Raw genomic sequence first — 26,397 nt, 5'->3', positions numbered from 1 at the left:
TTCCATGTAAGTTCCACGTAGTTGGAATACAATGTCTAAAACACATTTTTAAAATTTGAAGCCAGGTTAAAATGCTCCTGTTCAGCCAGCCATGAAGCTCCCTGGGTGAGCTTGGGCCAATAACAATATTTCAAACTAATCCACCTCACATAGTTATTGGGACAAAAAAAAGAGAAGGCACTTATATTCCCCTGAGCTGGGTGGCATCTGTACATCCCCAGGTTTCTTGGAACAGGAATAAATTAATAAAACTCCCATTAACTTAAATGAACAAGGGACAGGACTTTCCTGCAGTTTTTCCACCACAGTTGTAGAACTGGCTTCCAGAAGAAAACATTGGGGTCTGAGAAAATATCAGCCCTTTTACACAATCCATTCTCTTTCTAAGATAGCCAGTCAGAGTTTAAAACATTCACATAGGAATATATCTTAAGGGAAGTGAACACTGTTTTGTAAAACATTCATCACCATGATGCAAAATTGAGCCAAGTTCTACTGCTAATGCAAGCACCTAATGCCTTCTAAGGGTGGCATTCTGGTAAGCCAGGCTGACATGACTTGAGAACTACCAAACTGAGTATAACCCATTATGATGAGTTGGGGTGGCAGGAGTGGGCACTAAAATATTTTTGGTGGGAAAATCCATAGCCAGTCTCATGCCACTGTCCACATGCAGGTGGCATGTATTGGTTTTGGGATTAATTGAGCATTACTGCCCAAACCATACTTCGTCATAACACCACCAAGCACACCTGCGAAAGAGGCAAAGAGATATTTACTTACTGGCCTGCCAGTTCCTGGAACTATTTACCTCTAGCCACCATGGAGGTAATTGTGAAGGAGGTTCTAAACCTTCTGAGGTACCCTGTCCCATGCCTTGGTAAAAACCCACTTATTACCTTGTGTGCCCTTAATACTAAGAAGGAGAACAATGACTGAAAACAAGAAGATTATGTTTATTTTATACTGAGGTGAAAGTAAGCTGCAGATAGTAAGGATCAATTTTATACAAATGTAATTTATTGAGAGACTGGGATACAGTTCCTTGATAGAATAAGAGTGGAGAGAATACCAGTAACTGCCAGACTACTTTGGACTGTCATGTTTTCCTCAGGTTTCCTAATTTTTGAGATTCTTCACTAGAGCCTTTTAAAACTGCAGACCTCCACCTGCCCTGCAGCTCCCAAAAGCCCTGAAAGACGATGCATGAGAACCATCAACAAGTGTGTGCCACTACTAGGCCACCGCACTGAACAGCCGAGTTCCACCTTAAGTGACTGGAGACAGAGCAAGATCCTTCACATGTAGGGCTGCCAACCTCCAGGTGGTGGTTGGAGATCTCCCGCTATTACAGTTGATCTCCAAGTGATAGAAATCAGTTCCCCTGGAGAAAATGGCCGCTTTGGCAATTGGACTCTATGGCATTGAAGTCCCTCCCTTCTCCAAACCCCACCCATCTCAGACTCCACCCCCCAAATCTCCAGGTATTTCCCAACCCAGAGCTGGCAACCCTATTCACATGTCTAAGGAACCTCGAGATTGGATTCAAGCCAGCTGCTGGAAAGTTGCTATCTGTCTCTTTGCTCTCATTAAGTATGTTGTTGTAGCCTGCCTAGAAGGTCACACCTCTGCAAGTGGCATGGGTGTGAGGCGGAGGGTGAGAAAAACAAGGGCTCTTGGCTTGTGGCTCTTGCCCTGGGATGCACTGCTCGGGCCCAACCATTTCACACAACGACTGGAAGAAGGTCCAGGAGATGGAAAGAGACTCCAGTCCAATGAGGTGGAGGAAAGCCAAGACTGACTCTTTGTTATGGGGGAAGAAGAAGGGTACCTGGAACCATACTGGCAAGCATGATCACACTCATGGGTGCCAAGCTGGAGATCACTGATCTAGCCTAAAGAACAGACTATAAATGATGAGGTTAGAAAGACAAGTCCACTCAAGCCTAATTGCTTGAGCAGTTCTACCTAACCTCTCCAGTGTTCCTTTCCTTCCTCCTTTAGAAGCTCCTTGATACACAGATCTTGAGCATTAGAATTTTTTAAACCTGTTGATTAAGGGATGTAAAGACCGGAATAAGTTTTGCAACTGTCAGAGTAACTTTAGGATCCCTGTCACTCAATAAAAAGGGCATTGGACACAGATAATCCAGGCCAATCAATTAAAAGGGCAGTAATGTAATAAAGCCTGAGAACCTCATAAAAGGGACATTCTAATAACATACGCACTAGAGAATCAACTGAACCAGAGGAACACAAACAGGTGCTTTCTGAATAAGGTAACTGTGTTCCAATAAGCTTTTTACTCTTTAATAAGTTATGCTTTCATTTTGACCGTCTTGGCATTCAGGTCTACAAGTATTACAAGACTCGCAGTAAAATCAGAAAAGCTGCTATATTGTTTATGGCATACTAGGGCCACAAAGCAGTAGGCACGCCATAAAAATCAGCTAGTTAAGCCACATGCGGTTCTTGAATTGGCATGCAGGCACACTTGGGAGAAGAAGAGACAAACCCTTGCATAGTTTTAACAGTAAAAGGAGGCATGGTTCTTTATCCAACATTTAGATTTAGTTACTGAACTTCAGCTAATTTTTATCTACAAACAGTAGAATGCCATAAAGGGATGGAGGAATGTGGAGGAACAAGCACGAACAAATGTTCAATAAATGTTTTATACCCCTAAAGAAACTGGTGAACAAAGTCTAAAAGTATTATGTTTTAGATTAACCCTTGGACTTTAGAAGGGCCCTCCAACCTTTGGGAAATGTTCCTGTGACTTTCAATATAAACATTCAATTCATTAACGTTTATTGGAGTAATTGCTTTTTGAAAAAGTATCCTCTACAAATAAATTGACATTTGCTCAGGATTCTGAAATAACGCCCATGGGACTTGCCTTATTTGCTGCAAATGCAGCCCTTGCCATTCTTATTTATCAGCTTTATTTTATTGGCAATCCAGCTGCATTGTAACATTGGTGACAATATTATCTCACAGCAAAGTATAACAACTTTGCACAAGATGCTTGGAGATTAATACAGCTACTTAGGATTTACATACAGTGCTTTTCCTAAGTGCTCATCAAAATTATCTGTGTCCCATGTACTAATACAGTAAAATAGGTCAGTGTCCACCTCCTTATGAGTGAAAATAAAATACCTACCAGATAGTGGATTACCTAAGGCCATCCAGCATATTTGTTTAACTGAGATTTATACCAGGATTTCTTGGGTTCATAGGTCATCATCTAAATTGCTAGGCTGCACACAAGTGCCTTAATAGATGAGAGCTTAATCCTTTCACTACCAGCCTGGCTTTCTGAATTCCTTCCTTCTCCAAGATGCTTTAGTCCCTCATTATCAATACATCGAATTCTCAATATGACTAATCTGAGGATACTTAAATCCAGAGATTGGATCCATGAACAGTCAAGACAGATTTTTCTACAAGCCTGAAAAATTCCCCAGGTTTGCAGAAAAACCTGAAATTTTAAAAATAATAGACTGAAAAAAGACTGAAAATCAAGAGGGGGAACTGTGGGGACTTTGGGTGTGTGTGTGCTCCCATTCTCCCTCCTGCTTTTCCTTTTTGCCTCTTATTGCAGCACTTCCACCCACTCCCCTTTCCTTTTCCTTACCTATCGTTTTCTGTCCCCTTCCCCCACCTTCAGCTTCCCCGTTTTATTTTATTTTTTGCTTCTCCCCTCCCCTTACTGTCTTTTACCTTTTCTAGTTTGGGTCTCTCTCCCCTATGCTGACATTAACTGAGGCTTAGAATCAGAGTCCACTGCTCCAAACCACTGCTTTTAACCACTACACCACGCTGGCTCTCCTTAAGCAGGTGTTATTCACTGGACGAAAATTCTGAACAGACATTAGCTGAGCCACTGTACACTCGCACTGTGTTGACACAGCCCTCGACTGTAGTAGAAGCTGGGGTACAGGGTGCACTCAGAGCACACGAAATGGACCCACAAAAGAATACATGCAAAGCAGATCTGACACATTCTCTGCCCTCCACCCCCTCACACACCAACATGGGCCAAAGTATGCATGCTGCAGTCCATGCACTTAGCCATTTCCGCTGGGCAGTCCTGTGCTGCTTGTTCAGCATCCCTATCTACAGGCTCCAAAGTACCATTCATACCTCACTGCACTTTCACACATGCCAAATAATGCACTTTCAATCCATATTCAGTGCACTTTAATGATCGTTTCCAAGTGGATTTTGCCGGTTCACACAGCAAAATCCAACTTCAAAGTGCATTGAAAGTGGATTGAAAGTGCATGTGTGAAAGTGTCCAGAGAGTAAGCCCGATTAACTGAAACAGACAAGCAAAGGGATGTTATGAAGGATGTCCTCATCTTTAAAATCTAAGAGGTATAAAAGAACATGATATGGGCATGGTTCCTCTCTCAGGAGCAGGCTTCCTATGAAATTATCCAGAGGCAATCAATCTGTTTGCCAAGATCAGTGTTTGAATGCAGTGTTACCGGTAGTTGTGCTTCTTTTATTCTGTCTATTGGCTTAGAAAGCAGATGGCACAGCCAGTCACATACTAAGTAGGTGCCTGGCCCAGCAATACAAGACCTGCAGCTATTGAAGCAATAATAAAATGCCATGATTTGGCTATTCTCTCTTCCCTCATGTGACTGGAACTTTTATGAGGGTATCTTGCCAGAGGAATTACTTGAACCAACCAGGGGAATAAATAGGAAAATAAATTATTGCCCTGCTTTAGCTTCTGAATCCAACTTTAGAATTCAAGGTTCAGCGGGAATTCAGCTTATTTATTATTCCATCTAATCCCTTTGGGAAAGTCCTTCCCCCTCCCTTCATAGCTGAATATAACCAAGTCCCTGTTCGGCTAAAAGAAATGCAGCATCTATCATTAGGACAAAGGCATGCAATGGAGAGCAAAAGCTTTGTTATCTGGCATTGGATTATCCAGAATGCCCAGTTAGCCTGCATTACGCAGAGAGCAAACTCATTCTCATCAGCCACCACACCACTGCATCTTGGGGGGCGTGCATGCACTCATTCCTACGTCTCCGGCTGGCCAGCTAGATGTCTCCAGCCATTGCTGTGCTTCTGACAGCCAGCGCTGCCAGCAGATGTCATCCTTGGGTACTTCCTTCCCTCTCAGCCTGCTCCAAGCTGTCAGGGGTATCTTTTTTGAAGTACAGCAGCCAGAACTGTACACAGTATTCCAAACGTAGCTGCAGCATATATCAATATAATGGCTTTACAATGTTATAAGTTTTATTTTAAGTCCTTTTCCTAATACACGTAATATTTCCTAAGCTTGCCTTATTCACTACTTCTGTATACCAAGTCAACACTTTTATTGAGCTATCCACTTCATCCCCAAGATCTCCAGTTGAAACCCTATTGATACAGTTGCCAGGTCCTGCTTTGTCACCGGTGGGAGGTTTTTGGGGCAGAGTCTGAGGAGGGTGGGGTTTGAGGAGGGGAGGGCCTTCAATGCCATAGAGTCCAATTGCCAAAGCGGCCATTTTCTCCAGGTGAACTGATCTCTATCGGCTGGAGATGTTGTAATAGCAGGAGATCTCCAGCTAGTACCTAGAGGTTGGCAACCCTACCTATTGAGCATATTTTAAAGTTAGGATTTTTTTTTCCTCCCATGTGCATCATCTGGCACTTGTTTACACTGAATTTCATTTTCATTGCCAGGTTCAACTAGCATCTCAAGGCAGCAGTGCTGGGAACGACCTACTTTGACCTACAAAATATCGAGTCACACTGACTAGTAGCCAAACATACAGCTTTATCTCTTCATACAGACGTGAAGGGCTAGAAAAAAAAACTGGGGAAAAAATGGGGGAAACCCCTCCCCCAGACCTGTTTTATATTTTCCAAAGGAAAAATTGGAAATTTTGAGATGACCCAACAAGAGATGGATTGACTCCATAAAGGAAGCCACAGCCCTCAATTTGCAAGATCTGAGCAAGGCTGTCAAAGATAGGACAGTTTGGAGGACTTTCATTCATAGGGTCGCCCTGAGTCGGAAGCGACTTGACGGCACTTAAAACACACACACACGTTTAGGTGATTCACAGTCTTCAATAGCACTACCGTTCTACTGAAATAATCTTACCGGGTTGCTTGGGGTAATAAAAAACTATAACAAATAAATATTTATTCAGAAGGGAAAAAATGTGCAAGGGAAGCCTTACGACATCTCTTGGGCTGTTTGCTTTCATGCATTCTGTTTTAAACATTGGGGACAAAATGTTTGGCTATCTTCTTAAAATAGACATCCAGTAATGAAACTCAGCATGAAAGTGAAATAGGATTCCAGGACATGGCAAAATTCAAAATTATTATTTATCTGTATACTAATGATACATTCTGAGTATTCGTGCTTTCAGGTGTCCTTTTAAGAACCCTCGGAACAGACAAACCATCGGTGTGGTGGAAGCTGAAGCATCAATATGGGTAATGCTCCTCTGCTGATACAGTTCCTGTCACACTGCGAAAACAACCAGAGTTCCTCTACACAGCCATGGATGTGGGTTACCTCACTGTTGACGAATACCTTGCAAAATGCTTAAAGTGAATCATTGCTATAAACAGGAAGCTCGCCCTCTGAATTTTGTAGTGAAAACATAATTTTTTTTCCAAACGAATGGGGCACAGCATCTAAAGACATTTCATAAACAAAATACAGTATTTGTTAATGTGCCAGTAGAATGTAAAGCTTGCAACAATCTGTTGGGAATATATGGGGGGGGGGCTTTAGCATCAGGATCAGCACAACTAGATGTATATAGATGCTCATTATTATACTGGATTAGATCCAAAGGGATCCAATTCTTTGAAGTCAGGCTCTTTCTCACTTAGTGAAAGATAGCCTTTAGATCAAACAAACGGCATTTAATATATATTTACATTGTTCGACCTGGACCTTTCCTTCCCCTTACCTTAATCTTTCCCAGGATGTCTGAAGCAAAAACTTCAACAGTGGCTAGTAGAACTTAGATGTGTCATAGGGTTGCCAATGTCCAGGTACCGAATAGAAGCAGTCCAACAACTGGGTTGTAATGCAATTGCTTAGCTAAAAGCATGAAAAGTGGCAACTGGTGGAAATAAATAGCAGAGTGGCAGAAACGCAACGGGTTTGCATCGAAGAAAGGGTGGCTGAAGATTATAACGAAAACAGGGACAAGCTACCGGAAACCTGTACCACCCATCTCCAACCATATGCTTTGGACTGCTACTGGTATTGCATTACCACCCAGTTGTTGGACTGCTACCATTTATGTATGATTAATTTGAATGAAAAAGGTATTGGGGGCCCTTTTGCATCATTAAAATGAATGAGGATGCACTTGTAATTTGTCTTACATATGCATGATGACTCTTTTGTGAATATAGTCTGTTAGGTTGAAGTTGTGTTTTGATTTATTATATTAGTATAAGGGTTAATTGATGCCATAGTGGCTGCGTATTTCTTATCAATTACGACTTTATCAGTTCAGGTCTTGTTTTTTGATATTGACAATGTCCAGGTACTAGCTGGAGATCTCCTGTTATAATAACTCATCTCCAGCCAATAGATATCAGTTCGCTTGGAAAAAATGGCCGCTTTGGCAGTTGGACTCTATGGCACTGAAGCCCCTCCCCTCCCCAAACCCCGCCTTCCTCAGGCTCCGCCCCAAAAATATCCATGTATTTCCCAATCCGGACCTGGCAACCTTAATGTATTTTGACAGCACTATATGTCATTATGTAAACACTGTTAGCTTGATTCAAAGCCATTCTTCCGCTAAACGAAAGTAATTATAAGATACTCAGCAAAACTGTCAAAATAATTAGCCTGTTTACAGCAGCTAAATTCTGCACAACAGCTAATTGGGGAAAAAATCAAAACCATATTCAGTTCAGTCACAGTATCAGAAAGTATGGGAAATGATCTCAATAACAAAACTGACGTACTATGAAAGGTTTTTTAAAATGACTAATAATGTACTTGAGAGATTCGTAATGTTCAGTGTTTCTTATGCCCTGGATCAACAAATTTCAAGACAAAGTTGTGCTTCATGGAGCAGGTGCAGAGGAGAGTGAGAAGGATGATCAGGGGCCTGAAGACCAAGCCCTGTGAGGAGTTGGGAATGTTTAGTCTGGAAAAGAGGAGGCTGAGAGGGACATGATTGCTCTCTAAGTATTTGAGGAGGGCACGGAGCTTAGAGGAGGGCACGGAGCTGTTCCTGTTGGCAGCAGAGGAAAGGACTCGCAATTATGGGTATAATTATGGGACAAAAGGTACTGGCTGGATATTAGGAAAACGTTTTTTTTTTTTTACAGTAAGAGTAGTTCAGCAGTGGAATTGGCTTCCTAGGGAGGTGGTGAGCTCCCTCTTCCTGCCAGTCTTCAAGAAGCAGCTGGATGAACACTTCTCAGGAATGCTTTAGCATCCTAAAGCCTGCTTTGAACAGGGGGTTGGACTAGACAGCCTGTATGGCCCCTTCCAACTCTATGATTCTATTTATTTTTGATCGGATATGATTAGTTGAGGTTTGTGGTCACTTTTGTCATCGGTGACTTGAATTCGGCATTGAGATACGTATAATAACCATTTAAAAAGTGCCCAAAAGAAAAGTGGCAGAGGACACAAGTCAGGCTAATAAGGGGGTGCCATCAAAGAGGATACTTGTGCAACCTGAACGATGGGCCTGAAAGTGAATGAGTTGACTGTGCAGAGTTCAGAATTATTAATTATGACGTTTCTGAAAACCATGCACAAGACAGGAAGGAAGTTGGCAAACCAGGAAGCTACAGACCATCTTGTTTGACTTCAAAAGACTGAAGCAGTCAGAGGCAGCAGTAGTCAGGGATTGCCAGAGGAAGTGTTCCCCCTCTGCCCCATTGTGTACAAATGCATTTACTATGCGAGTCAGCCCATTCACCTGCAGCGTTGGCATGCCACTGGAGCGCAAACCTGAACTACCTGCTGCTGGTGTGCGAACTCTGCATGTGACTGGGTAATTCACATGGTGTGTTTCATACATGATGGACCACGTGTGGAACACTTAATACCAGCAAGTGTTTTAACTGGGGCCACTGCCCCACTGTTTCCCCCCCAAGCCTGACTAACACATTCCCAGACTGATGGTCATAAAGAGCAGAGTGCAGAGGGTTTGCTGACACAGAAGCACACCAGGATCTGCTATGCTCCAAAAACTCCAACCAATCAACCCGAAATATTCTTTAGCCAGTCAGATAAATGGTCTTCTTGCAGCTGAAACATACGGTATGTTTTGTCTTTGTCTACAAAAGCAGCTACTGCCCCCACTCATTCAAAAACCACCCGGAATCTGCTCAGCTGTAGAACTGAAGTGAGTCATTACTACATCCAACTGAAAACAACGGGACGCAGTAGTGACTAAGAAGTACCACTGGCTCCACGCAAGAACATCTTGCTCAACTAAGCATGCATAGGACTGCCAAAATATAAAATCGGGGAAATGTTAACTGTACTCCTAGAGACATGTTTCTAAAGCAAGTACACAAAGGAAAGTATGCTGATCAAGAGCCTTCTCTTCAGACTGAAGTTTCAGGTTCTGGAATTGGGTTGTTTTGTTTGGATTATGGAGAGGGAGGGCTGGCTCAGTGTCCAACCTACGATTTGAAACACTGGCCTGTATTCAACCACACATTCCACAGACTTAAGGGCATTCAAGTTTTCTCAAGAGAGTGATTTCCACTGATTCGCCCCTCCCATTGCAGACTCTTACTTTGCCCTTATGCTCTTCCTGAGGGTCCAGTTACCTATAAATTTTATCAATATGGTTTAGGAGCAATGTGTGTGTTAAGTGCTGTCAAGTCACTTCCGACTGATGGCAACCCTATGAATCAATATCCTCCAAAACGTCCTATCATAAGAACATAAGAAAGGGGGTCACAAAGTGTTTTCTGGGGGGTCGTCGCCACGTTATTTTTACTTGTAATTATTTTTACTAAAAATTTCACATGGAGGTTTTTAACATTTATTTATTAAATTCAGCCATCTACGAGATGTAATGAATTACAATTCAGCCACCGCAGCGGATACTTAAAAATATTAAAAGCTCGCCGTGTTCTTAACACAGTTGAAGATTACCTCGTATGTTTTGCTGGCACCGCCATGTTTGCAATGATGTAATTGTAATTCAATGATGTCTGCAATCGTCAAATTGGCGCAAACTTAGCTCGCCAATGGTCAACCACTTCCAGTTGGCACCATGATGGAAACCGCCCACTCGCTACCAAGCGCGGATTAGCTATACTGCTTGCACGTGGTTTGCACTGTCTCAAGAGTGCCAGTCGATCGAATTCAGGTATTCTACCATGTTAGTTTCTCTTGGGGTTCCTCTTCCCCAGGTCCTCGTGAAGTTGTGAGCGTCCATTATGTGGAATCTAGGTATGTCTCATTTAAACTGACACCCCTTTTGCTATTCATTAGAAACTTAATAAGTGCATCAAGGTGTTAAATAAATCCTTTAAAAGAAGAAGAGTTAGTTTTTGTACCCTGATTTTCTCTACCTTTAAGGAGTCTCGAACTGGCTTGCCTTCCCTTCCTCTCCCCACAACAGACACCTTGTGAGGCAGGTGGGGCTGAGAGAGGTCAGAGAGAACTGTGACTAGCCCAAGGTCACCCACCAGGCTTCATGTGGAGGAGTGGGGAAACAAGCCCATTTCACCAGATCAAAGTCCGCTGCTCATGTGGAGGAGTGAGGAATCAAACCCGGTTCTCCACATTCGAGTCCACAACTCTTCGTACCATACTGGCTTCCTGGGATGAGGAAGTAACAATAAAGGATTTATTCAACACCTTGATTCTTTTCTTCTGCTTGCTACTGCTGGTGTGGCCCTGATTTCTTCCTAACTTAATAAATGGCCACCCATTTAATATCTAGGAGTGTACTAAATTTACTGGCATTCATTCCTGATCAGTAGTCTCTGTTTTGATAGCCAGGGCACTGTGCTGCAACGTATTTTTAGAAGTTTCTGATAGGAAGTACTAACCTGTAGTTTAAATAAACTTCCCCTAAGCCTAACATGCTTCTCAAAGTCTAACAATAAGAAAGTAGATTATTTCACACTCCCCCCCCCCAAAAAAAAAAAGAAAAAATGTGAACTGGATTCTCAAAAAAAAAAAAAAGTAATACATGCCCTTTCAAGCAGTGACATGTTAAAAGAAATCTTACAAGCTTGCAAAAATAAATGAAGTGTGGGCAAGCTCTGGCTGCTTATTTTTAAATTAGTGTCAGAAATTGCTATGCCTTGATTAGGATCTCTTGGGATGGATTAGATCTTGTCCACCTTTATTTCTCTTTAAGCCTGCCTTTTTTTTAAAAAAAAAAACAACACCCCCAAAGCCTGCAAATAGCCTCACTCCAACTTTAATCTTACAACGGAGTGACCCAAAAGTCATAATATATTTACAGTAACGGGCGACATTGCAGCATATAAATAAGTCAGTGTTTATGATACTATAAAAGAAGCCGTTCATAGGTAGCATCTGCAAGACTGAGTCAAGCTAACTAACCATTAGGAAAAACGTATGAGTCAAAGTGTCAATATTGGGGCACTGCAAAGGAAAAAGCAACATTTAAAGATTCTGCTAGTATTTACTCAGCACGTATAGATTGTTTGGTTTTTTTAAGCAAGACGACAGAGTGCTAGTAACCCTCTTTCTCCCTTGCTGTCTTAAATACTTTCATATATGAGCGCATTAGTATGTCTACAGAGCTGCCTACACAGGTAGAAAAATACAGCTGTAATCTAGTCTATAGCAACGTAACGAGCACTGCGTGTGCAACAGCTTCCGAACAGAATGGAAAATGAGCAGACTCCATTTGGGTAACTGGCAGGAGACCACAGAATCATAGAGTTGGAAGCAACCACCAGGGTCATCTAGTCCAACCCCCTGCACAATGCAGGAAATTCATAACTACCTCCCCACCACCACCCCGTGACCCCTACTCCATGCCCAGAAGATGGCCAAGATGCCCTCCCTCTCATCATCTGCTTAAGGTCATAGAATCAATGATTGCTGACAGATGGCCACCTAACCTCTTCTTAAAAATCTCCAGGGAAGGAGAGCTCACCACCTCCCAAGGAAGCCTGTTCCACTGAGGAACTGCTCTGTTAAAAATTCTTCCTAAGTTTTTAAAGTTTGCTTAGGTCAGATAACAAGTCATGCATATGTGCTGCACTTAAGCCATTTGTAAGAAAAGGGCAGAGGCAATCAAGGAAAGGATGTGAGGCAGCTTTAAGAACACCGGAATTGAGAATTATAGTCTAACCTTGCCCCACACTTTTCCAGCCAGTTACCATCCCAATTCCAGCTTTCCCTTTTGTGCCAGTACGGTCAACAGGTGGTCAACAATATCTTCAGATGCATCTGTACAATTGTGGATTTGGAGTCCCTTTAATGAATTGATGTGTGGTAAGGTGATATGGTATAGCCTAATCACGTCAGATCTCAGACATTAAGCAGGGTCGGTACTTGGAAGGGGGACCACCAAGGAAGACTCTGCAGAGGAAGGCAACAGCAAACTACCTCTGCTTCTCACTTGCCTTCAAAGCCCCTTGCTGGGGTCACTGTAAGTCAATTACAACTTGACGGCACATGCGTATGGACAACAAATGAATCTGTAGACATGAAATTACACTATAGATTGATCACTCTCAAGACTGAAATGGGCACATTTAATTGCAGAGGGGTAGCCATGTGAGACTGTTGTAGCAAAATAAAACAAAAGTCCAGGGGCAACTTAACAAGCAACTTAACAACATTTATTGAAATACAAGCTTTTATGAGTAAGAGCTCACTTTGCCAGATATGTTAAGAGAACCATTTTGGGAATACTTATAGGGGAAATTACAGAAAGGGGGGAGGATGATTTGAGGAATAGAGAGGTTTGGTGCAAGTCCCATCTTTCAACTGTAATTCCTTGTATACTGGGACTGTTAGTCATTACATATAATTGATGATAAGAGAGGTCTCTCTTATTAAGCACACTTAACTCTATCACAATGTCATTAGATTTCCCAGTAGCCTTTTAGCTATCATGTTCTCGTGAGATACTGCTTATCAATTACAGAGCATTGCAGGTTTTCATTAGGCCAGTTTCAAATTGTTTTAAGCCTAGGAGGGAAAGTTATCTGCTTTTCTGGGGCCGATAGATATTTTTGATCAGGCTTCTGGAACAGACTAATGGAGAAAGCTAAGCGGGATGGAATGTTAGTAAACAAATGGCTGCGTGCAACAAGTAAGAAACAGGTTACTCACACAGTGTGAATAGCAAATTATCCATAGACAGCAGACCCTTACTATAAACCCACGATTTAATCACTGCTACATTTTTCAAAAGGGGCAGTAAATGTGTTACCCTGCAACCTTATAGGGAAGAAGGCAGCTACCAAGTGCGCCGTGAACTCATGTATTCAATGGCGGTGGTGGAAAGTGCTGTCAAGTCGCAGCCGACTGATGGAGAACCCACAGGGATTTCAAGACAAGAGACAAACAGAGGCGCGTTGCGATCGCCTGCCTCTGTATAGCAACTCTGAACTTCCTTGGTGGCTGATGCTGCTTAGATTCTGAGTTCTGATGAAATTGGGTGAGCCTGGGCCATTCAGGTCAGGGTGCATTCAGCGAGACTCTAGAAATTGGGTCAGCTGTTGTTGTTGTTTTACAAGATCTTAGGGTGGGTCAAACATCACAAGCATCTTTCCCTGGTTGCAGGCGAGCTTGACGTATATGCACGCAAGATACCAGTATTGATTACTACAGATTTTTCCATAGTAGTATCCTTCCCATTGGGAATAATTCTTTTGGATCATCTCACCAGCAATAGCTTCAAATAGTTTTGCACAGCAGAATGAGATGAGACCTAGCTATGCAGCAGGGGACTCGAAGGGGTAGCGCTACAATTGCCATGTGGGAGGATTCATGAGTTGCCTTGAAGCACCAGCACTCAACAGTCTTTTTATACTTACTGAAATATGAACACATGAAGCTGCCTTATACTGAATCAGACCCTAGGTCCATCAAAGTCAGTATTGTCTACTCAGACCCGCAGCAGCTCTCCAGGGTCTCAGGCAGAGGTCTTTCCCATCACCTACTTGCCTAGTCCATTTAACTGGAGATGCCGGGGATTGAACCTGGGACCTTCTGCATGCCAAGCAGATGCTCTACCACTGAGCCACGGCTCCTCCCTCCAATATGTTTAAGCTGTAGCAGCCAGAGAGGGCAGGAGAAACAAAACCAGAAAAAAATGTAGTTAACTTAGCAGTAAACTGTAAAATCTTTCATACTAAGAAAGCTGAACTTTCATACTAAGACAGCTCTCATACTAAGAAAACAGAGCCCTACTTCGGTAGCTACAGGGCAGGATAAAAATCCAATAAAATAAAATAATAATAAATAGTGTTCGTTACAAAGATGTAAATATTTGACAAATGTGTTTGCTTTGGATTTTTTGGATTAGTTTCACATAATGCACATTATAAATAATATAATGACCAAATTTTATAGGTGTGCAAATTGGCTGAAATATGGGTCGAGTAAAATTGGATTGCATTTGTTCATGAAAACTTAAGACATTTGCCTAAGTCCCTAAAGTAGCTTGACACTTCTCTGATGTGATTATTCAACATACTATTACAAAAAACAGGAAGAAACTACTTAATAGCTTTGCATGATCAAAATGCAAGTGCCACCAACTATGTTTTCCATGTGCAGGTTATGTTTGATGGAGGAATCCATACCTACCCACCCAAATTCAGAGACTGTCCAAACAGGCACAAGCGAAAGACACCCCCCCCTTCATAAAATACAGTTTGCCGCCAGCCCTGAGCTTGGGGATTATGCTCAGACCCCTCACCGCAGGCTTTCCAACAATAACCTGAGCAAAGTCTTCTGAAGGTGCCCGCCTGCAAAAGAGTCAAAATAGCAGCTTCTACCAAAGCTTCTCTGCTGTGCCTCCTACCTTGTGGGAAAAGGTCAGGAAAGTTCCCACATGTCTGTCGTTCTGTTGATTGTGTAAAACAGAAATGTTCAAAAGGCCGTTTTTATAAATGGGTAAGAACTGTAGCATAATGGGACAGCTTAGGAGAGGGCTGTCAAACATAAGGCCCGCGGGCCGGATATGGCCCCTTGAGAGCTCATATCCAGCCCGCAAGCCAGCCAAGGCAGCCACCCTCCCAGTCTTGATCTGGGCTGACAAGACATGACCCAGCCCGACCAAGTGAAGTTTTTGTCATATCCGGCCCTCATAACAAATGAGTTCAACACCCCTGGCTTAAGAGGTCATATTTATGAGGGAACAAGCAGGGGACCCACAAGGACCTGCGCAGGGCATCTCATTTTCCCCTCCTCCACTATTTCGTCTGTTTCATGAAAGTCCCCATAGCCTCTCCCCTTTTCCTGCTTCCTTATTTCCTTCCCTGCCTCCAGCCAACTTACCTTTATCTGCCCCTCTTCTTCAGCTTTCCTTCCTTTCCGCTCCCAGGCAAGCCTCAGCCTGGGAAAACTACAGCCCAGTTGCAAAGTGCTGGCCACTGGACTAGGCCCAGTTGTGAAGAGGGGAACCCACAAGGGTTTGTGGGTGGCACTTCATTTTCCTCCTTATCCCCTTCCCCACACTATTACCTCTTTCCCTACTCCTGGCAACATCCATATCTTCACCTTTTTCTGTTTCCTTCTCTCCTTCCCACCCACCCACCTTTATCGCCCCCCCATCTTCAGCTATAATTATTATTTACTTCATTTATACCCTTCTTTTCCCCCACAATGAGGACCTAAACCAGCTTGCATCATTCTGTTATCCTCACAACAACGCTGTGAGGTAGGTTAGACTCAGAATGTGCAACTAGTCCAGGGTCACCTAGCAAGCTTCCATGGCAGAGTGAAGATTTAGACTTAAGTCTCCCAGATCCTAGTTCAAAACTCTTAACCACTACACATTGGCTTTCAATGGGTAGCTACTGTTGTACAGTAACAAGCAGATAGTTCTGGGTGAGTCATGCAAGAGGCAGGTATGGAGTCACCTAGTGGTTGCTGGTGGGCCTGGCCTCTCAAGGGCCAAAGCAGCCCTGGCAAAGGCCTTTCCTCTGACTTTTGCTGACAAAAACAAAGACTAGGAGACTGGCAATACTACTGTAGATGCTTACTGTATTGTAGATTGACCACAATGGTCAATGAGAGGGCACTTGTTTCTTAAAGCTACAGACGCTGCTTGTATTGGGGTGGGGAGGTTAGCAAACCTGGGGCATTTATCAGGATTGTAGAAAGATCTGTATTGTCTGTTCATGGCTCCACTCTCTGGATTTAATTATCTACAGATTTGTCCATGTTGAGAGATATATTGATAGGATTACAGTCTATTGTACTGTTCATTGTACACATTATCTTGGCTTTGCTTCCTTGTCTTCTACTTTCATAATCCATTTGCAGCATTGTTCAGGTATGCTATTTCTCAGACTTTAAAAAAAATCTTCATATTTGTAATCCTAGTCCTATTGTATTGTTCATTGGATGTCTTATGGTGTCTGACTGCACTGTTTTTATATTTTGTAATCCACCTTGAGTCTCAGCCAGAAAGGTGGACTAGAAATAAATATTATTCCGGGACACATTTTAAATAGGAATTGCTCTTATTGTAAATGTTTAATACTTTACTACTTTGTTTATGCATGTCATCTTGGACATAGTTCTTACTGAACGGTCAGTATATAACTATTCTAAAATAGAATAAGATTCATTTTATATAAAATGCTGCTAGATTCCCATTCTAATATCTCCATTCTCAGCTTCACTGATGTCTTTAAAATCCACCCATCCTACCTACAGAAGTTCAAAAGATGCTTTGAACAATTATTCCCACAACAGTAATTTTTGCAGAGTTGACCTCAATATAAAAGGTTATAAATACACCCAACTTTGAGACAGAAACTAAGTGAAAAACTTGCCTGAAGTCTTCCTATTCTTCCCCACCCCCACCCCCAAAGCTTCCAACAGCATACCGTGGTTTTCTGAACACATTGGGGTCATGGGCTTACAAATTGTCAAACTCTACTACTAGTTTGAAGCCTATGAGATTTTTTTCCCTTCTTCTTAATGCCAAAGTGTTAATGTTTGCCTTAGAGTCTGACATTTGACCACAATGATTAGCAGCAATTTGACTAAAATACCAAGGGGCCTTGGGTTTCATTTTCAGCCTTGAAACCACAGAACACAGCATCGGGAATGCGCATGAGTGGTGGTGCTCAAAAGGCTTAAAAATTAAAATGCAAAAGTTGGTGATAAAATATATTAAGAGCAAACAGGCTCTGATTCTAAAAATCCAGTTTTAATACATGGCTTGGGACCTGCACCTCGTAGAATTTCTCCAGTTCTGTGGAAATGCCAGAGGAGCAATACCCCTCACAACAGTTTTCACAGTAGTTTCTCCATCAAGACAACTGCCACTGCAGTACTAAACAGAGCCAGCTTTTTGGGGTGCGGAGCTCAGTCATGGAACATATTAAATTCATTGTTCCAAGACAGGCCTCTTGTGAGAATCAGCCTTTGTTTGAATGTGGAGGATCTAAAGCGTGTGCCGCAGCATAAAAATTACACAGACACCAGGCTAGGCAACAAGCAAGAAGACACCAAAGCTACAATGCAAAAATAATAATAATAATAATAATGCATGTTTTCATTTATAAGGGTCAGATTCCAAAGTCTGCACATGTCATGGGGTTTTTTCCATGAAAGCTTATGCTAGAATAAATTTTGATGGGACTTTAATGTGTTGCTGAACTCCGTGTTTTATTTTGCTGCTATGGACTAACACAGCTACCCATCTGGAATTTCCAGTGTTATATCATTATTTTAAGAGGGACGCCATGTTTCCTGCCCTGCCCTGGATAGCCCCAGGCTAGCCTGATCTTGCCAGATCTCCAGAAGCTGAGCAGGGTCGGCCCCAGCTAGTATTTGGATGGGAGATCTCCAAGGAATACAAGGGTCATGATGTGGGGGCAGGAAATGGCAAACCACTTCTGAACATTTCTTACCTTAAAAACCCTACGCTACGGGGTCACCATAAGTCACATGAACACATGAAGCTGCCTTATACTGAATCAGACCCTTGGTCCATCACAGTCAGCATTGTCTACTCAGACCGGCAGCAGCTCTCCAGGGTCTCAGGTAGAGGTCTTTCACATCACCTACTTGCCTAGTCTCTTTAACTGGAGATGCCGGGGATTGAACCTGGGACCTTCTGCATGCCGAGAAGATGCTCTACCACGGAGCCACAGCCCCTCCCCAAGTCAGCTGAGACTTGAAGGCAAAAAAAAATGTTCCCTGCCTTTGGGACATCGAGTATTGTCACCATTAGCGAGGATACTGATGGAAATTTTGACTGCCTCCTAAAGTTTTCTTTAGTATTAATTTGATAGTTGGGTTTCCTTGTACTATCCAAGTCCAAGGACTGATGTATACAAGGGTCATACGGTACAGTGTTCTTGGGACTATACCTTTTGGATTACAAGAAAGAGCACTGCAGGTTTTAATACCTATTGGTTTAAATGTTTAAATAGTTGCTTTTAAATGTTGCATTTTATGCATCTTGTGGACTTTGGTCATGCTAGTTTCAAATACCATCTGTCAGCCAAGAAAACATGGATGTAACGTGAAGGTCCTTATGTCTTCTCTTGCTTTATACACTACTGTAAAGTTGTCCAAGACATAAAAGGTGATGTGTATCCTCAAATAACCATTTCCCCCCAACGGTTTGCCTTATTCACAGTTATTTCTATGTGTATCGGCATCAATACGGTGGTACAAATGCTACCAGGAACAAAACAGTTACTAAAGAGCCAGGAGCAATTGCAGCTACCAGCTTATGGCCCATGCTACTTTTTTCATAGAAAACGAAAACCTCAGCTCATAGTTCCCAAGGTGCAACAATTCCATTCTTGGCTGCATTCAGATGTCACAAACCAACCACAATTTGTTTAAATGTGAGCAGACCTGATACCCTCAGCCTCAGGCATTCTTCCGCCTTCCTGTGCACCCAACATTGAAGACTGTGTGGATCAGAAAATCTCTCATTGTAAATCCTGTAACTGTCCAGCTCTTGCTAAACACTTTTTAGTTCAAACATTTCACGTAGGTAAAGGTAGTCCCCTGCGCAAGCACCAGGTCATTACTGGCCCATGGGGTGATGTCACAGCCTGACGTTTACTAGGCAGACTATGTTTACGGGGTGGTTTACCATTGCCTTCTCCAGTCATCTACACTTTTCCCCCAGCAAGATGGGTACTCATTTTACCAACCTTGGAAGGATGGAAGGCTGAGTCAACCTTGAGCCGGCTACCTGAAACTGACTGCCGTCGGGACTGAACTGAGGTCGTGAGCAGAGCTTTTGACCGCAGTACTGCAGTTTACCACTCTGCGCCACGGGGTACAAATATTATAAAATGGTAGCATGTTAACAAGTTAAGTCATATTACCTTCCACAATTTCCAAGTCATGAGGGACTTTACAGTGTCCTGCATGACTTACAACCCAAACAGGATATTGCCGATTTAGGCCCACGTACAAAGCCTGAATGAATGTCCGATAATAGCCAGCAAATCCTGGATTGCCTGAAACAGAAAGGGAAAACTTATTAAGAATGTTGACAATAACTAGAACTAGTGCTTCTGAGAGATTAAAAAACTAGAATTAACATTGCATACCGTTAATATTATTTGCGCAACTTTGACACAGATATTCAATTTCCCCCACACCTCGCCCCAAGCAAAGTCAGTAAAAAATTAAAAACAACAACAACAACTTCCTTACTGCTAGAACACCAGTTATTCCTAAAACCACTTGCTCACAATATATTTAGAGGCCAAAGAAGATATTACAAATGGTTGTACAGATGTAAAACAAAAGCTCTGGAATTCATGTAATACAGAAGACGTTTATCTTTCAGCAACATGAAAGATTAGAGTCGCTCTTTGAAAATATAACGAGATTCGTCCACTGAGAAATGTGCTTGCATTTTATTTATTTTTAAATACAATGCATTAAGATGCTTCATCAGCAAGAGATTGGATTTACTGCAAACAAATATATTCCTCCCCTAATAATGTTTTACATCATTTTAAAGATGTGCTTGTCTTTTCTACATCCTTGACCCCTTTAAAAGCACCACAGATCCTGGTCAAAGCTTTCATACATTAGAGCATATGCTTCAATCATCAGCTGAACGGTGAAAGTAAGAAGTGTTTATATAACCTTCATCAAGCTTTGTGCTCAATGCTAGCTTACAGCCCTGTCACTAATGCTTTTCGGAGACAAAAGGAGACCTCATCCTTGATAAGCAGAGTCAGTACCTGTGATTTACTTTAGACAGGAAAGCAGAGATAAGATCATAAAAAACAGACCTGGGAAAAGCCCAGGGGAACAGGGAGAGTATCCTTCTCATAAGCATCTGCTCAGGAAAGAGATAATCTCATACACAGGTCAGTTGTAAATGCTGCCAATGTCAAAAAAATGCCTTAAAGGGGTAGAAATAAGAGCCGCTGCCATGAACACACATTTGAATGAAGGAGATAATAAGGACAGAGAGAAGATTTCACCATCTCACAAAAACAATGTCAGAAAATTATCTCAGTAAATGGCCTGCTACATTTCTAGTATCCTTCAGAAGCAGATGTGTTATCACTGTCAGGATCAGACTGCTTGGAGGTGGTCCAGAGTCTGCAGAGACCCCCAAAGGCAGGTTGTAGTTAGAGATGAACAAGCCTTCCCCCACCCCCCAGCTTATCCCCTTCTTTCTTTATTCTTCACTACCTTTCCCCCAGCGCCTTCTCAGAAGAATAGTTCATATAACACCTGACAGCAACAATGTCAGGCATTCTGGAAATGACAGTATCCAGAATGTCCTGGAAGTAGAAACAGAGGGGGGAAAGGGGAGTTTTTCCTCCCCTTGGCCATCAGTATGTTCCCCGTCTCCCCCCTCCCCCCCCCATCAACAGGAATGACAAATTAGAGCGAGGCAGAACTGGGAAAGGGAGGTGGGGAATTCTTCTTTGGCTCTGAATTGCTATCTCAGCAAGGGAGAAATTTGGCAGCGGGGAAGGCCATCTTGCCCTCTTCCATCAGCATCTCCCAATTTAGGCAGATATAATTATGAACGATGGGACATAAGATCGTTCAGACCAAAGTCTAAAGGTATCTAACTGTACCGCTGAATGGATGCGAGGTGGAAAAAATCTCCTCGTCACTTGACCAATGGGTACAAGTAGCCAAGGACGCTAACCCAGGACAGTGATCAGAGTAACAACATATTGTTCCAGTGCCTGGTTCTGGAGGCCTTGATTCAGCCTTCAACATAGCCCTCTGCACATCCATGGAGTTCCAGTTGATAGCTACTTGGGGGAAATAGTCTGAAAGCACACAGAAGTCTTTCCCCTGATTCTAGGCAATTTGTTATACTAGGATATGCTGTTCATGTCTTTAGAAAATAACTGTACATTTACATGGATGTACATCTTTTTCACTTAGTCTTGCAGTAGTGCCAAGTTGCCTACTTGGTATGAAGAGGATTACATCATTTATGTATTATTTATATACGTTATTTGTGTATTATTTATTTATTTATATTATTTATATCCCCCGTTTTGGCTCAATCAGAGCCACCAAGGCAGCGCACAACCAAAAACGGAGTAGTCTCAAAACACTTCATAAAACAAATTCAAAACCAGAACTAAAATATGTTTTGATAAAAAACAGTTATTGTAAAATTATATATATGCACATGCATGGAGAACAGAATTACAAATATACCTGTTAAAAATAATGGGTCTTTTTGGAAAGACTAATACATGTAACCAGCACTTTGAATTTATATAATGCTTTACAAAGTTCCAAACACATCATGTACACAGTCCCAATGATCTTTGCAATAGACCTATAATGAAAGTTCAGTCAGTATCACCATGAGGAAGACAGTGGGATGAAACCAGGACAAGAGCAGGTAACTTAAGGCCAGTCTTCAACAGAGGCAATGTTTGAATCTGCGACTTGCGGGTTTACATCCCAAATGCTTAGCCACTAGAACTGTCATAAAAAAAGTTAATGCTTTTTTCCAAATTCTACAGCTGCAATGAACTTTCCTATGCCAATTTCTTCCCAGGGTTAATGAAGCCACCAGAGAGATAAGACTATTCAATCAACGGTATCCAGTTTCCATTTCATGTCCTCTATCTTGAGAGTCCTTCTTTTTTGACACTATCATGGTAGGGCAGAGCAGCAGCCTAACGATGACTTAGAATCATAGAATCATAGAGTTGGAAGGACCACCAGGGTCATCTAGTCCAACCCCCTGCACAATGCAGGAAATTCATAACTACCTCCCCCCTACAACCCCAGTGACCCCTACTCCATGCCAAGAAGATGGCCAAAATGCCCTCCCTCTCATGATCTTCTTAAGGTCATATTTATGACAGATGTCATTGCTGACAGATGGCCATCTAACCTCTTAGAAACCTCCAAAGAAGGAGAGCTTACCACCTCCCAAGGAAGCCTGTTCCACTGAGGAACCGCTCTGTTAGAAAATTCTTCCTAATGTCTAGACTTGTTAAAAGAGAGGGGAGAGATGAAAACAGATTTTATAAAATGGAGGTAAAGGGCAGGCACATGAAGAACAGGGCAACTACTGGAGCAGGTGGTACACCGAGTTGCCAATTCACACATATGAACACCCATGAAGCGTTCTTATACTGAATCAGACCATCAGCCTGTTGATGTCAGTATTGTCTACTCTTGACTAAGAGCAGCTATCCAGGGTCTCAGGTAGAGGTCTTTCGCTTCACCTACTGTCTGATCCTTTTAACTGGAGATGCTGAGGATTGAACCTGGAACCTGCTGTATGCAAAGCAGAGGCTCTTCCATGGAGCCATGCCCCCTCCCTGTGCATTTATGTTTCCTCAGGCATGAATTTGTATTTCCAAGAAGAAACCCAAAAGTGAAACCTAGATACGGTTGAACATGCAGAGAGGGACTCTGAAAATTTGAAGAAGCCGCAGAGATACAAGGGATTGAGCAAAAAAAAAAATTTTTTTTTAAAGAGAAACAAACATGCCCACAAACCACAAAGTATATATGGAAATCCTTGCAGTGTTTTTGTAAAAAGTAACTTAAGTTTGGAGTAGTATTACAACAGCACCACAAAATAAAAATGCAGAATAGTTTCAAAATAGTCATGTTTAAATCTTGGGAGAAAGCTGCAGACCACACAGAAAACCACTGTAACAATTGTTTTAGTGGTAAAGATTTCAACTGCCTTCTTTCAAGATGCTGAAGATTTCGATTTGAATAAAAACTGAAGTTTCCTTGCTCGAGGAAAACGAATCTGCCTTTGGCTACAAGTCAACCACCAGAGGAGAAGCAACGTCCAACTCCCCTGTGTTCATATGTGGAAGCCGGCCCACACAGATGTCAGAAGGGTTTAAACAGCGCATGAACAGAACACAGCAGCATTCTCAACACACGGAGAAGATTGGGAAGGCTGATTGACTTCACAAAGAACTGATGATCAGGCCTTCAAGGTAAACATGTGGCTTCCGTGACAAGCCTAATCGGGAACTGGAGGACCACTTACCCATGATATTTTTCTTACACATAGAAATAAAACTGAATATAATACTATAAGCAAAGACCACATGTCTATTTGTTGCACCAGCTTTCCCCAAACATAGACTGGCAGCCTAAGTTACCTCATTTCTCACAACTATTCTTCTTTGGATGTGCTATATAAACCTGCACTGTGTTCCTTCACTAATGTTGAACAACTTACAACCTCTCTCGAACAGTCAACAATTGGGGCCAGCAGCACCCAGATGGAAAATATACAATGCGCTTTGGACCAACCACCTGAATCGAAACATCATCCAATAAATAATATAGTATTTTAAACAGGGGCAAGTTTCCCTGTATCAAAGCAACTGCCAAAAAAGAAAAGCAGCAGGCAGTTAGGATGAAAGGGGGAATCCTGACTTTTCCTACAGAAAAAAGTGTCTTAGGCCCAGATTGTGAGATGTTGCAGAGCTCCCAGACTTAACATTCAGCTCCAGACGCCAGAGTTGAGGTTGCAGGAAGAAATCTATGCTTTCCAAGGTGGGCACCGTGGCCTTCTAGTGCGTTCCCTCACCTATCCAAACTAGGGTTGCCAGGTCCCTCGGCGCTACTGGTTGGAGGTTTTTGGGGTGGAGCCTGAGGAGGTAGGGGACTTCAATGCCACAGAGGCCAATTGCCAAAGCGGCTGTTTTCTCCAGGTGAATTGATCTCTATCGGCTGGAGATCAGCTGTAATAGCAGATCTCCAGCTAGTACCTGGAGGTTGGCAACCCTAAGACCAACACAAACCACTTGGTGGGCTATATTGCACTTGGCCATGCCCACTATAAATGCCTGCCTGTGAAGTGGCTAAAAAGGCTGACAACACTATAAGGCCTACGGTTCCAAAAACCTTCCCCTTTCTTTCCCTTAGTGGCTAGGCTTGACATTCCAAACTCTGTTCTAAGATTTAGACTCATATCTTCCTTGTGTACACCACATTATCGAGGACATTTTCATCTATGCCCCCAACAGCGACTTCCCGGCAAGTGCCAGCAGAAGACCCAGAGGAGGAGGAACAGCCCAAGGAGGCAAAACTAGAGGAGGCAAAGCAGGCGCATGGGGAAGAAGGCCAGGAGAGTGAAGAGATGCCAACTGGCTCTGTGGTATCTTCTGCTGCCCAAGGCTCATCTTCCCCTGTAGCAGGAAGGGCAACTGATGCTTTTGAAACACATGGCTAATGTTGCAGAAGCCACCATGAACCCTGGTCTACACACACACATACACACACACAGCTGTAAAAACCAAGCAGTGTCTTTTCTTCTGTTTCCCTATCAGTAGAAGACCCATTATCGTCTAAGCCCCCTACCATCCCCACCCTGGGCCAGCAAGGAAACAGTGCCCAGGATTGCACGCAGCCTGTTAGGGTTGCCAGATCCCTCTTCCCTACTGGCGGGAGGTTTTGGGGGCAAAGCCTGGGGAAGGCGGGGTTTGGAGAGGGGAGGGACTTCAGCGCCATAGAGTCCAATTGCCAAAGGAGCCATTTTCTCCAGGTGAACTGCTCTCTATCGGCTGGAGATCAGTTGTAATAGCAGGAGATCTCCAGCTAGTACCTGGAGGTTGGCAATCCTACAACCTGTCCTGGGGGCAATCTAGTCCCTCAAGGCTGGTTGGATTTTAGACTTAATTTTTTTTTTAATGTGGTGGAGTTCACAGGACAGGGGCCCAGGAGTGGTGGTAACAAAGCATGGTTTTGCACAAAAACTTTTAAAAACTTTTGAGAAATCAGGGTGTGCCAGCTGGGTTCCCATTACCAGTCTATTGCTAGTTCTATTAATATATATATGTTTTTAAAAAAGAGGTAGCACAAGGCAGAGGGAAGGGAGGAGGTGACAGAGGAAAGAATGGGGGCAACCACAATGGAGAGTGGTTTTGAACAAACTTTAAACCGTGGGGGGAAATAGGCGTGATGCCGATCTGCTTGCCATTATTTTATTTATTTATTTAATTGATTTAGGGGTGTGTGTTTTTTCAAATTTATAGCCTGCCCTCATTCCTAGCAAGCCAGGCTCAGGGCAGGTAACAACCTTTAAAATACATAAAACCATCAAACACCAATGAAATATTAGTAACATCAATAAAAAATCGTAACAGGTAGCCTTACAATTTACCCAGATGCCACCATGTAACAGGATTTCACCAAGACAACCCCCCACAGATGTCAAGAGTGAGGGGGAAGGTTAAAGAAACCTATGCTTTAATTAAGCGGACGTACTATAATAACGATAAAAATACCGAAGAACTTGATGCTCTCTGGAATTCAACAATTTTAAGGATGGAGAAAGCATTCTAATGTGTAAATTGTAGAGAGGGGGTGATGTAATAATAATGCGGATTTTAGTTAAATAGACAGAGTATTCTTTGATTAAGTGCTATGGGTATTTTAGCTATATTAGCGCTGTTTTTGTTTTTTTTTTAAATTGGTATCACCAGTATTTGGGTTTTTCCCCTTTTTCTTTTATTGCAAGAATAAACGTTTATAATAAAAAAAAAATTTAAAGTGTGAGGGGGAAGGATGGGGAAGCCACTAATGACGGATCCACTCGCGGCTGTCCTCAGTTATAGGCCTGGTGGGATAGTTCCGTTTTACAGGCCCTGAAGAACTCCTTAAGACCCCGCAGGGCCAATTAGCAGCCTATCACTAGTCCTATTACTTTTTTAAGAGATCAGTGATGCCAATCGTTCCGTTAGTGCTCTATCTCTAGTTCTATCAATCTAAAAATTAAAAAG

At 42.5% G+C, this 26,397-nt stretch overlaps 1 protein-coding gene across 1 annotated transcript in view; it reads right to left on the bottom strand.

Moving 5' to 3' along the window:
* LDAH (lipid droplet associated hydrolase) overlaps positions 1-26,397 on the bottom strand; it is a 115,005-nt gene that overhangs the window by 76,126 nt on the left and 12,482 nt on the right. Inside the window, exon 3 of the mRNA XM_056856759.1 lies at positions 19,510-19,644. Coding sequence (XP_056712737.1) covers positions 19,510-19,644 — 135 coding nt within the window. The remainder of the gene's footprint in view (positions 1-19,509; positions 19,645-26,397) is intronic.

The sequence above is a fragment of the Euleptes europaea genome, chromosome 10 (assembly GCF_029931775.1).
Source record: "Euleptes europaea isolate rEulEur1 chromosome 10, rEulEur1.hap1, whole genome shotgun sequence".
NCBI classification, from domain to species: Eukaryota; Metazoa; Chordata; class Lepidosauria; order Squamata; family Sphaerodactylidae; genus Euleptes; species Euleptes europaea.
The sequence above is the reverse complement of the archived record's forward strand: the minus strand, read 5'-3'. Positions and strand labels throughout refer to the sequence as shown.